Below are 13803 nucleotides of genomic sequence, written 5' to 3'. Positions count from 1 at the left end.
TGCAGCCAGCGATGCCACCGGTGTTTGGATGAAAGGAGTGACCGTGTTAACTGGTGACTCAGCGGAGATCAGCTGTGAAACACCAAGAGAACATGTAGGTGTCCTTGTAAAAGCCTTAAATCCATAGTTAATACATCTGGGTTTATTATTTACACAAGGCAGAAAACAATAGAAACATTAATCAATATAATGTTAAGAACAGCACTCAAAATGAGAACAATGGCCATATTCAGAGCCTTCTGTTGACACTCACATGAAGATATGTGAATGAGAATGGCTTCGTTGGGCACCCACAACTTTCCACTTGAAAGACATAATCATTTTATGATAATCCCATGCTGTTTTGGGCAATAAACATGCCGTTTTTTACATGCAGTATAAATAGATCAGGAGAAACCTTATATATAGCTGGGCCGTGTGTGGTCAATGTGCTTAATTGCAAATCACATGACATGTTGAAGCACAAATGCACTTACCAGACTAAAACTTCGTACTCATATCTATATCTATATGACACTCATTTAATGGTAGTTAATTAATTAGTCGGTATTTAATACAGTTATAAAGTGGAAGATATGAGCCCATGAAGTCGAAAGCATTTCCTGTTTTTCTGTTATCCAACGGTAACAGATACTTTACTCTGTCTGAAAAATTAAAAACTTGTCATTTCTTCAGTAAAAAAAAGTCTAAACTCATAAACCTCAACGTTGTTTTTTTCATTTGAATTATTTTCTAACACCACACAAAGTAAAATCCATCTCTCTTGACTCAAACCATCTTTACACGCTGCAGCCTATCAGTCACCAGGGCAACATTGTTGTTGATGATGCTGATGAATCACATGATGTCCTTCCTGTTACATTATTGTGGTGTTGCATTAGCACCGCTGCTGTACTTCATACTGTCATACCATATTTCCCCGTTAATAGTCTTCAATTCATGAATACTGGTATGCTAAGGTAATAAATCTCACACAGTGGTGACTAGATACCTAAATAACTAAATAGGAGTTCCAGGAGCAGCCAGTGGCTGAGTGTTGGCTAATGCTAGTAAAAAAAGTCCAGTGTTGTCCAACAACAACGTACCCAACGAGCCACTTAATCACCTAAAGATGTTGTTGAGGTTTGTGATGCTTTGCTTACCTTTACAGGGGTGAAGGTAAATCGTTTTTTAGACGCTGGCTGCAGGCGTGCTAACAACGGACAAACACTGCAGCAGTGATGTCCATGTGTCTGTATCAAGTTTTGAATGTGACTGTTTCTGATCCTCTGAATCCCACAATGCCCCTTGGTGACGTAGTGCACTCGACTGACCAATTGTGCAGCTTTGATCAGTCAACTTACTTACTCAGCGACAGAGCGACCTATAGGGCTGGCTCTCTGGTCCAGAGAAGTGACACCTGAAGAACAGTCTATGTGAGGGATGTGAAGTTTAAGCCAGGTGAAGCCCAGTAAAGGGTGCATACTGGGTGCATTGATTAAGTGAGCGAGCAGAGCAGATGGCCATTGAGTGCGTTGGTTGGTATGGGCTCTGGCAGGGCCGCATTACAAATCCCCAGCTGGGGGCTTTGACCATGAAGTCTGATACAGACTGTCTTGACATGAGCCACAAAGATGTCTCTATGAAGCAATGGACGAGAGGGCATTCGGAGATTTGGCTACCCAGCACCCCTGAATAACTACTAAGCCTGTTGTTTTGCTGCCTCCTGCAGGTGGCACTGGTGTTCTGACATGGAGAGATGAGTCTGCCCCAACTGTATAGGCACTGGAGAGTCATATACACAGTAACTGTGACCAGTGGTGTGGTGGTAGTTGATGAGGTGTACTGCTAGGTAGATGGGTAGGTTACAGAGGAGGGCGTGGGTATACTCTCCTATATATGCCAATGGCTTTCTGGCTGATAGGTGGGTATACTGCCAGAAAAAGAGGGAGGTATACCCTGTATACCTGCAGATACCCTCCACTACACCACTGACTGTTACTAAGATAACAACCAAGGCCTAAATATATGCAATGTTGTGTCTGATTAGAAAAACTGTGCTGTTCTAATCTAGACTAATTGGAGCACACGTGCTTAGAGCTGTTCCCATGCAGGAAAAAGAAGCCACCCGTATGCACCTTATCGAAGGGGAGTGCAAGACGCCACTTTATCAGAGTACTGTACACTTGGTAATATAATACAATTAATAGCCATAATTTTTCTTCTCAGTTTTCCACGGTATGGGACAACAGTGCAGCTTTTATGGCATCATAAACATTACCTGTTGTTTATCATTAACTACCCTCGCCTCGCCCACTGTGCGAGAAGGGCTCAATAAATACCGAGAAGGGCTGAGAGACGCTCACAAACGACCAACAACAATTTAATTTGACATCACAGGCAACAAGATGAAGACCACCATCTGTGTGTCAGTCCTCCTCCTGGTTTTGTGCCAGTCTTGCAGTACTGCCACCGTCAAGGTAAGAACACCTGAAATCTTCATTCAAACAAACTCCCGCCAGAAATATCACCCAGGTATTCTTGTTTATGTGTAATCTGGTCGGTTTGAAGGATAGGAGTCATATATGAGTGGTTGGTTTAGCTTTCCCTGGCCTCGACTCTGATGATTACTCATCGCAAATTATTTGAAGCAACTTTTCAAGTGAGGCTTCCACCTTTACATACAACATGTTGGTGGCAGCGTATTATTTTCCACCTGTTTCAAGTGATATATTGTTCTTAGCCGCTGTAAAGGGTAAGAAACGGGGTATTTTGATTAAGAACTATACATGCCAGCCGACACAGAGAGGGGAGATGTGATATTACTTAAACATGGAGGTAACGGAGAACATTTTCATACAGACAGTCTCCTGGAAGACATTTAAAGTAGGATAATGCACTTGTTCACATGAAAAATGACAGAAATAGTTGTGTCAAAAATGAAAAAAGAGAGGCTCTTGTCTCACCTCTGCACAAACTCACCTCTGTTAACTCTTAGTTGCTGGAATGGAGAACTGTTTGAACTCTTTAATCCCTTTTAACTGTTGAAAACAAAATGCTTTCTAATATGAAGCTCCTAAAGACACATCAGGCAGAAAAGATTACTAGTGAGTACCAGATTCTGGATCCTGATGCACACCAGGACCAGCAGTCAGCTAATAGAGTGAAACGTTGCAGGAGGGAGACTTCCACTTCTCCCTGGAGTCGGTGAAGGCTCTGGGGGCTCTGATGACTGGAGACGATGCAGCAGCGGAGCAGCTACTCCGGATGGTGGAGACGAGAGCAGCAGCTGTGTGTTCAAATCCGGCTCTGCCCGAAGACTTCAAACCATTGTGTCTGAGGAAAGACGCCGGAGCATCTCTGGCCAGACTGGGTAAAGTCCACATACATGCTTACATGCTTCTTTCTACTTCTCCACTACATATCAGAGGTTAATATTGTATTTTTACCCCACCACATATCTCCAAATGTGTTGATGTTGAATGTTTGTGATTAACTAAAGGATGAAGTGGCTTCCTTTATGAGAAAACTCTGCTACTGTCCAGATGAAATGCCTTTTTAACCATCTAAGATCACATCCCTTGCAACCATTTAACAAAAGATTTAGCAAAAATATATCAATATCCAGTCATATAGTATATTATAGCATGGACTGTTGCCACCCGGGGTTCATACAGCATATATTCCAAAATGTCATAGAGAGGGACTGGTTTAAGGTTGATTACACCATGGATGTTAACTTATTATAATACTGTAAGCTAATACGTGAGGTCTGGAAATAACTCCAAGTCCCAACAGAAACGTGAGGAGTCAGACCTCCAGAGGTTTATAGAGTCCAGCCCCTTCCAGTGGACCACCATGGCACCTTATTTTGGAAAGAAAGAAAAGTGCGGTAGTCAACGGCAGGACACCAATACTAGTTTGATCCCGTTTTAATAGTACAATGAATTACACATATGATGATGGTCATTATAAAAGATCATTATGAATGTGAATAAAGTCATCATCATCATCATCAACTGCTTATCCGTGGTCGGGTCGCGGGGACAACAGCTCCAGCAGGGGAAACTTCCCTTTCCTGGGCCGTATCAGCCAATTCTGACTGGGGGATCCTGAGGCATTAAGAAGTGACCCCCTCACCCCATACTCCCGCAGCACCTCCCACAAAATCTCCCAGGGGTCATACGCCTTCTCCAAGTCCACAAAACACATGTAGACTGGATGGGCATATTCCCAGGCCCCCTCCAGGATCCTCGCGAGTAAAGAGCTGGTCCGTTGTTCCACGGCCAGGACGGAACCCGCATTGTTCCTCTTCAATCAGAGGTTCGACTATTGGCCCGAACCCTCCTTTCCAGCACCTTGGAGTAGACTTTACCAGGGAGGCTGAGTAGTGTGATACCCCTGTAGTTGGTACACACTCTCTGTCTGCCACTCCTTAGGCACTGTCCCTGACTTCCACGCAATGTTGAAGAGACGTGTCATCCAAGACAGCCCCTGCACAACTACATGTTAATAACGTCTGATTTTGTAAAGTCATCAAAAATACAGAAATAGAAAGATTTTCTACCCAAAAGTGTGATAAGTGTGTCTCTCTCTGGAGCTACGATGCCTGTGTGTTCGGTACCAGGATGTAACGTTATTCAAGCTAACGTTCACACCAAACTAAATGATATGACGACAGACCTATGACAAGCTGAGACAAGCTTTTAAATTGAAAAACATCATATGTGTAATTCATGGTACAATTCAAACAGGATTAAAACAATGTTTGTCTCTCACCGTTGACTAGCGTACATATTTATTCTGAAATAAGGTCCCATGGAGAACACCAGAAAGGTGGAGCTGAGCCTCTCTATGAAAAAGCCCGACCAATATTTACACAAAGTTATGTAGAATTATGCTTATTACTGATGTTTCTCAAATGTTTGTTTGTGAAAAATGGAATACTTACGTCAGGTATTTGAGAAGGAATAATCACTGTTAGTTTGACTGCTCACAAGCTCATGTCCACACAGGTCACCAGTAGATGTTGTGTCGAGCAAATGACATTAAAAACATTTTAACTCCATCACATCACCTATCAATATTGTGCATCTGTCTGACAATATCCATCCATCCATCCAACCATTTTCTACCGCTTATCCTGTATTTAGGGTCACGGGGGGCTGGAGTCGATCCCAGCTGTCATTGGGCGAAGGCAGAGTTCACCTGGACAGGACGCCAGTCTATCACAGGGCTAACATATAGAGACAAACAACCATTCACACTCACATTCACACCTACGGGCAATTTAGAGTCATCAATTAACCTATCCCCATCCTGCATGTCTTTGGACTGTGGGAGGAAGCCGGAGAACCCGGAGAGAACCCACGCTCACACGGGGAGAACATGCAAACTCCACACAGAAGGAACCCGGGCCGACCTGGGAATCGAACCCAGGATCCTCTCGCTGTGAGGCGACAGTGCTACCCACTACACCACCGTGCAGCCCTGTCTGACAATATATGCAGGAAAAAAATGCCAAAAAATCTTTCTCCATATCCAAAATAGGGCTGTCAAAATGAATGTGTTAATGCGAGATGATTCATTTGATTTATTTTTTAGCGCTGTTGGCTCCATGGATGGGAAGTTCCCTCCGTGAGTCTCAACCACATCAGTTCATTTAGCAGCTGTGTGTCTGATGATGACACTCACTGATGGACAGGCCGATGGAAAGTTAGCGAGTCTAAGGTGCTTTCTGAGTCTCTTAGCTTTTTTATCAATGCTATTTCTTTTAACTGTGTAACTGACAGCACAGTTAAACAGTTAATTATTAATATCACTTCTCTAAACTCTGCTCTGTTATATCAGGAAAACACAAAGTTGAATGTTTTCAAAGTTATTGTTAGATATTGTTAGGTAGTATTAAGTAATCTTGTGAACTGAAATGTAAGTATGTGTACTCTGTCTGATCAAAAGTATTCCATTTGTCGAGGCTTCAAATTCTGGTGCATATACACCTTCTGTCATTCATCTTTCTGTTCCCTCAACAATATACAGAGAAATGGGAATTTTCAGGTATATTTAAAATGAGTAATAATCCTGATTAATCCACAGCTACCCTGTGATTAATTAACATGTTTTAATCATTTGACAACCCTAATCAAAATACAATATTTCATTCTTCTTGGAAATCAAAGTATGACATATGCCACCCGGTGGTTCAGAGGGTGGCAGATGCTGCTAACAACCTTCACTGCACAGGTCACATACGCTATAGGTCAAAGTTGAAGCAGGAAGTGGGTCGACAGTGAATATTGATGGAGGTTTATATCAGACAGACTTTACTGTTGACATTTTTTTTTTAACAGTTTGACGTTCGTAACCAACCAGTCGTCTCATCCGTACTATGTTCAGCCATGTGACACCCATCCAAACCACTTGTGATGATTACTGATGGGGACTGAGTAGATGTATTATATTTGAACAAGTAAACTAGTAAGCATGAACCAAATGTGTTAGTAGCCGTTCTGAATGCACACTTTGTTTGAAACATGCTGAGGTGTTCCTCATTCAAGATACCTCAACTTCTAGTAGCCATTTCTGTTATCATTTCCTGTTTCCCCAACAAATGATTTTGTCCCCCCTCCTGTTCAGCATTCGTAGCGACCCACTCTGACGCCTGTGAGATCTGTGAATCTGTCGCCTGCACCGGCTGCTGAACGGGAATCCTGCACCGTGGTCCTTTCACAGAATGATCGACTGACCAACTGCTTTTATAATCAACTATGATATTCAACAAAACAAAACTTTGAATAGCTTTTGTTTGTGTGCTTACTAATTAGACGTCTCTTCTAATATGTCTTCTATGTTTTGTTTGATCGTACACTGAAGGATGTGTCATTTCAACAGAGAACAATACATGTTGGCAGAGCTTTATCTATCTTTTCATTGTGAATGAAATTTCAATAAAGTATTTGAAAGGTATATTTTTCTTTTCATTTCTTGATAAACTGTCTGTTTGTTTATATATGTGGTGGCGAGGCTAAATGCTGAATCAAACACTGAGACTGAACTGAGAAACCTTGACTGTGAAGATGCTGATGTGATAAGTGTGATGCTTCCACAGAGCGTTTCCTGTGTGATACGACAAACATGACTCAGCAGTCCTCTGGAACTAGAGTGAAAGAACTAAAGCTAACTCTTACGTTCACCAAGAGGATGTTCACCTTGAATTACTCGCACACGTTTGGTCACAGTTGTATTTATGTCACCGGACTGAAGGAGGCGGGGCTTACCTCCATGTAGACACTGATCCATCATGGCTGAAATAACCACTGCTGCTTTGTACATGTTGTGAATAGTAAGCCCTTCAGCTGGTTTCCTACTTCTGTATTAACCCAAAATAAACAACATTGTTAGGATCTCATTGCAATAAAACCGATAAAAAGGACGTAACTCAATAATGGTGACAATTTGTAAAAAGTTTGAAGACATGGTTTATTCGGTCTGCCTGGATCGGATGTAAAGTGATGGTCATCTTGCAGACAGAAATTAAATATCTCAAAGTTGTTTCAGGACAATGTACACATATGCTTAGGGCGGGGCTACCCTGTCTAAATATGGTCATATCCTTCACTGATAGGAAAAATTCCAACATGGTGATGGCCAAAATGCTGAACTCGAGGCTTCAAACCCACCGTGACTCCGCCCACTTCTTGTATGATCTGTCTGCCAGAATAGTTTATGACCGGGCTTGTTTTCTGTTGGTTTTTTTTACCATAAAATGAAAAGTCATGCCAGCTGGAATGTAAACAGACATTTCACAACCTGTAGTCAAGCAACTTTAATAAAAACAAAATAAATGGACATATAAGACAAACACTTTGGATTTGACCATGCTTCAACAGTATTAGTGCTACAGTTAATATCTTCATGGGGAACACAGTGATCAGTCTTTAGTCATTCACTCATGAAATCACATAGAGTCATATCTGAGGATGGAAAGGAACTCTGCCTGCCTTCTACTGTCGGTTGGTTTGTTAAATGTTGAATTGTACAGACGTAGACATTGTGTTATCTATGCTGGGGCCCCATTTCTTAATTGTCATTCATACATTTCTTTATTATATATACATTATTTAGTTTTTCTTAATAAACTTCTTAAACATAAAATCGTTTTCTGTAACACACTAAAGATCTAAATAGAGCATATTATTCAGGCTGTATCTTTGTTTTTAAATTGGTTAACAGTTTACCGTGTAGCAATGCAAACTGTTTATGTAGTATACCTTTGTGCCACCAGAGGGCACTAACATGTTCAAAATTCACACACTCACTTTGTTAGAAAGTCGTATACCATCTATTCAACATGGTGTGAATGGCACATCTGCTATTATAACGGAGCGAGATCGAGGTAAGGCACAGGGTTGATTTAGTTTTCAGTGTCACATGAATTTAACCAATCAGAGTGCATCTCTCCTCCCCTTTATAAGCCACCACATGTGCACCTGTTGCATTGTTATTTAAATGACTTATTCTGCAGTGAAACTTCTTTTTTTTTTTTTTTTTTTTTTTTAAGAATAAAAGCCAGAAAATACATATGGATGCAGAATATGTTGTTTCTGCAAGAAGCACATTGTGCATTTTGGAAATGATGACATCCATATTTCTTCATTAAATTTTGCCTTTACAGCGCTCTGGAGTTATTGGAAATGTTTGAGTCACACGAGTCAGAAACGATCCTACAATCACCGGAATCTAATTCTACCAATCCTTTAGTGTAACTCTGTGAATTAATAGTAGCGTTCAACACAACAAATAGCTGTACAGCATTGTCTTAGAATTTGAAAATTCATGTAACGCTTCAAAGCTTCCAACTGTTCAGCACAGCACAACAATTGCCTTGTATTGATGAGTCTTATATTCTGTGTACTGATCGGGAGGGTACTGTTTACCGTTTGTAGCTGTTCGTGGGGGGGGGTCCAGATGTTGCATGAGAAGCAGGCTTACATGAGGACTGCTGAAGTAGTCAAAACTCTCAAGTAGTCTACGTTTCCTCTCACGTACAGAGAGACGAACAGAGCACACACGTAAAACAGCACATAGACTCATCATGACACATTTTGTTACATGCGGGGCCAAAGCCTTTAAAATAAAATATTTCCACCATAAATTGGTGTATCAATACTCACCAGAATGCAGGAAATGTAGTGTGATGCAAACTTTTGTCGTGAACCCACCTATGCAGGCGTATCTTTCTATCTGAATAACAGCTGTAACATACCGCTTCATTGACTTTAGATCAGGTTTGTGTCGGTCACTTCCTGCTTCCTCAATAGTACTGATCAGGAAAGACTGTAAAGACTGTTCTCAGAAATGGGATGTTGATGTTCTAGACAAAGTATTGAATTGGAATTGTAACTGTAGAGAAAAGTACAATGCGTGGCATTTCCCTTTAATGCCTAAAACTCCAGGCGGTAGAAGGCAGAGCATTGCAGAGTGAGTGCGGCCACAGCTCATCACTACATCTTCTGGATCATGATCTGGAATTTACCTGCAGAGAGAGGAGAAAGCATCGCATCTGTAATTGCTGCCATTGCATTATTATCTTGCATATTCTTTCATTTTAATATATACATATTCTGTCAAATATTGTGTTTCTGTGTAAATCTCGTGAACTGTTCTGGCGAGACTTGAGGTCATGTGCACTGTGAGCAGGCAGTGTGAACAAGCAATCAAGTACTCTAGTAGTGTGGAGCTGCTCATGATGGACTTTAACTTTGCGATAGTTGAAGAGATCAATTACTATTTCCTCTGAGAGGCATGCAGCCAACGAGGAATGTCTGTTATTATTTACGTTGTTACACCTGCTTTTTATTAAAACCAAACAAGTGGTTTTGTTGTCCAAACCTAACTATGTAGTTTTGTGATGAGTTCGGATTTGTTTGTTTGACACATTTTCTCAAACTGTTTACAACTGAGACAGTTGGGTCTGGGAAAAACACTCCCGTCCCTGAAAAACATAATTGGGAGTGTTTCTTACACGCAGGCATGACAGACACCTCGGCAGTCACAATACTCTTCACTCCCAGGTTGGACAGAGCTCCTCTCACCAGCCCACAGGTGAAGGCCAGATACTGCAGAGACAAGCATCCGTGTCATGAGTCAGGATGACATCACAGAGAGGCATCACACAGCTTCAGAAAACCTGATTAATGATAGATTGATACTTTATTGATCCTGAGGAAAATTCAAGGGAGCGTTTGTTCCAGGACATCAGCTGTCAAACTACAACAGCGTGTTCTGCTAAAACACTGAAAATGGAATGATGATTAATATTATAATGACTGTTGGCATATATATATATATATATATATATACACACACACACTACACACCTTCTCCCTGTTTGTCTTTTTGCTGTTTTGTATTTCCCCCCTCTTCTTTTTGTTTGTTTGTTTGTTTGTTTCTGTTTCCTTGTTATTAGTTTCTCTGTCTCGTCTTGTGACATGTATATATTCTAATCACTTCCATGGCCACAGGTGTATAAAAGCAGCACCTCGGCATGCAGACTGTTTCTACAAACATGTGTGATAGAATGGGTCGCTCTCAGGAGCTCAGTGAATTCCAGCGTGGTTCTGTGATAGGATGCCACCTGTGCAACAAGTCCAATCATGAAATGTCCTCACTCCTAAATATTCCACAGTCAACTGTCAGTGAGATTAGAACAAAGTGGAAGTGATTGGGAACGACAGCAACTCAGCCAAGAAGTGGTAGACCACGTAAAATGACGGAGCGGGGTCAGTGGATGCTGAGGCACATATTGCACAGAGGTCACCAACTTTCTGCAGAGTCAATCACTACAGACCTCCAAACTTCATGTGGCCTTCAGATTAGCTCAAGAACAGTGTAGAGAGCTTCATGGATGGGTTTCCATGGCGATCAGCTGCATCCAAGCCATACATCAGCAAGTGCAATGCAAAGCGTCGGATGCAGTGGTGTAAAGCACGCCGCCACTGGACTCTAGAGCAGTGGAGACGTTCTCTGAAGGGACCAATCACGCTTCTCCATCTGGTAATCTGATGGACGAGTCTGGGTTTGGCCGTTGCCAGGACAACGGTACTTGTCTGACTGCATTGTGCCACGTGTAAAGTTTGGTGGAGGGGGATTATGGTGTGGGGGTGTTTTTCAGGAGCTGGGCTTGGCCCCTTAGTTCTAGTGAAAGGAACTCTGAATGCTTCAGCATACCAAGAGATGTTGGACAATTCCATGCTCCCAACGTTGTGGAACAGTTTGGGGACGGCCCCTTCCTGTTCCAACATGACTGTGCACCAGAGCACAAAGCAAGGTCCATAAAGACATGGATGAGTATAAAATAGGTCATAAAATACAAAATATATTGTAATATAAGTTATTGATACACAGCATATGGCAAAATGTTTAAAATAACAAAAAGATTGTATCACATCTTATCGTGGGGCTTTGTATATTCTGTGAGAGGACAGAGAGCCTTACAGAACACAAAGTCATAATAAAGTATAATAGTGTGAAAACAACCTTTGGGGCCTGTTCCAGATACTGTTTCCCAGCCGACAGCTGACTCAGCAATCTGAACTTGTTGTCCTGAAGAACGTAGATGCCCTGAAATGACAATATATTTATATTCCAGGCATATAAAGTATGCATGAAGCATGTTGAGTTTGGTTGGCTCGTTAACGATAACCTGTTCAAATCAAAGTAAGCGGGTATGAGCTTACTTGGTGATTGGTTCGAAGGTTGTCGATTTGCTTCTTGAACACACAAGTCCAGAAGTCCTTACAGACGAACTTCATGATGTCCAGCTCGTCTTTGAACCGTGCCGTGTCTTTTGTTAGTCTAGAGGAAAGGAATAGACAGACAAATGTATAAATACAATGATATTGGCATTATAGATCGGCCATCGGCAGCCCTGCTCTCTAAATATCGGCATGGCCATTGAAAAACCGGTCGACCACTAATTAATAAATAAATAGATAAATATAGATAGATAGATAGATAGATAGATAGATAGATAGATAGATAGATAGATAGATAGATAGATAGATAGATAGATGTTTTACACACAGATATAAATACGTACACACACGCATATACTGTATACCTATATATACATACACATGTACGCACACACAAGTACGCGCGCACGAGCACGCGCGCGCACACACACACACACACACACACACACACACACACACACACACACACACACCTCTCTATGAGTCCTTGGCCGACTCGGAATCCCATATTCTCCAGCTTGGCGATATTTCTCCCATTTTCCTGAATGAGCGACAGACAGAACGAATGAAGGACAGACAGTTACCGACCTCTAGAGAACGAACGCTTCCTGCCTGTCTCACTCTCACCGTCTCTCCGCTGTCTGCCGACTTGTAAATGTACTGGATCACTTCGTTGTGTAAAAACTGGAAGGGAGCTTCGTCTGCCATTCTTCTCGCTCCGCAGACTGCGGTTCCGCAGACAGACAGGCAGGCAGACAGACAGACAGACAGACAGGCTCTTTATTCAAGTAAAACACTAGACGATGAACGCTTTCTGCTACTTCCTCGTTCTTCTTGTTCATCCGCCGGTGAAAGAAGAGTGCGTTTATTCTGCTGCGTTACCGCCCCCTGCTGGCCTGGAATTAAGCAGCGATATCAAATACAACACGCCATGTTCAGTCTGTGCATTATAATGAAAAGTGAAGCCAGAATATTATAATATAATATGATGTTAAGTTGCCCAAAAACACACTGTCCTGCTGCTGCCACAGCTATCACTGCCAAATACAGATTCATCCGCCGCTGAAAATAGGTCCCAACAAATTTCCTCCAGTTTGAGTAACGTTTGTTAAACATTACAGCAACTGGGCCTTTTTAGGAAGCCTGCCACAGACAATAAATCAGGAAGTAGAGAGGGACTGACTAACAAGTTGGGTCTTTTCATGGGATTTGTGGCCGATAAAAAACATGTAGAGTCTATATGTTTCGGTGATTTGCATATTCAAAACAGTCGAGCATGTAATGCACATGGTTCCTCTCCCTTCACTGGAGCGTGAATAGTGCACTGAGTGATGTTCAGCTCAACCATTGACCTGCAGTGTGATGGATACAGAGCACATTCAGTCAGTATCACTGCTGGATTCTTCTTCTTCTTTCAATGAGGAGAACTTTCCACACATGAGGAGGCATGTTCAGAAGATGTTGCCTATCTTTGGATCTGCATTATGTGAACCATTCCAGATACAGATCCTATCTCGCAGAAAATCCCCTGCAGATATCCTATGCGTATCTACTGCCGACGTTCAACCTGAATTCCCTTGTCTGACTCCTCTTTTAAGACATGAAGAAATCTGAGCAACACCCATTAACCCTGATCTGTGATTTGGGATTTCTATAAACCAATTTCACCCAGTCTATGAAAGTTAAATGTAATCCAAAAACCTCCAGTGTATGGTTAGGAAACTCCAACTTACCTATCAAATGCCTTCTGAGATTCTCAACTGAGTAACATGTTGAGGATTATTAGTACATGATATAACATTGGGTGTTCTCCTAAGATTATTAGTGCCTTGTCTACAAGGAATAAAACCTGTTTGATCTGGTTAGATTACTCCTTACTCTACATCTGCATTCACTGTGCCTTTTTTTTTTTTTAAATCTGTTAAATCTAAAATCAGCCACTGCAGTAAGTAGGGATAGCAGTATGGGGTCACTGTGTTCATGAGTCAGAACGAGTCCTAGAAAAGGACTAGCATGTGCTTCACGTGATCCCCAGTTCCACCCTCACTGCCCCAATGATCCAATAGGA

At 41.8% G+C, this 13803-nt stretch overlaps 2 protein-coding genes across 2 annotated transcripts; one reads left to right on the top strand and one right to left on the bottom strand.

Moving 5' to 3' along the window:
- Positions 1 to 2387: 2387 nt before the first annotated feature.
- LOC311017316 (guanylate cyclase activator 2B-like) lies at positions 2388 to 6680 on the top strand (the record flags this gene model as incomplete). Its single annotated transcript, XM_084015567.1, has 3 exons — positions 2388 to 2459; positions 3157 to 3352; positions 6616 to 6680. 3 exons carry the CDS (start codon positions 2388 to 2390, stop codon positions 6678 to 6680), a joined length of 333 nt encoding a protein of 110 aa, XP_083871693.1.
- Positions 6681 to 7789: 1109 nt separating this feature from the next.
- Positions 7790 to 12568, bottom strand: trappc6b (trafficking protein particle complex subunit 6B). Its single transcript, XM_084015925.1, has 6 exons — positions 12363 to 12568; positions 12209 to 12276; positions 11718 to 11835; positions 11518 to 11601; positions 10004 to 10097; positions 7790 to 9514 (listed from the first exon to the last, which is right to left on the bottom strand). Exons 1-6 carry the CDS (start codon positions 12441 to 12443, stop codon positions 9483 to 9485), a joined length of 477 nt encoding a protein of 158 aa, XP_083872051.1. The 5' UTR covers positions 12444 to 12568; the 3' UTR covers positions 7790 to 9482.
- Between the last annotated feature and the right edge of the window lie 1235 nt (positions 12569 to 13803).

This window comes from Eutrigla gurnardus (genome assembly GCF_963514095.1).
Source record: "Eutrigla gurnardus genome assembly, chromosome: 8".
NCBI lineage: Eukaryota > Metazoa > Chordata > Actinopteri > Perciformes > Triglidae > Eutrigla > Eutrigla gurnardus.
Note: the sequence above shows the minus strand (reverse complement) of the source record. Positions and strands in the feature narration are given on the sequence as shown.

Excerpts from the sequence above, each read along its gene's own strand:
- trappc6b (XM_084015925.1), bottom strand. The coding sequence starts at position 12,443 with ATGGCAGACGAAGCTCCCTTCCAGTTTTTACACAACGAAGTGATCCAG. Across the intron at positions 11,836-12,208 it reads GGCCAAGGACTCATAGAGAG|ACTAACAAAAGACACGGCAC; the intron begins GTGTGTGTGTGT and ends CCTTTCCTCTAG. Across the intron at positions 10,098-11,517 it reads ATCTGGAACAGGCCCCAAAG|TATCTGGCCTTCACCTGTGG; the intron begins GTTGTTTTCACA and ends TTGTCTCTGCAG.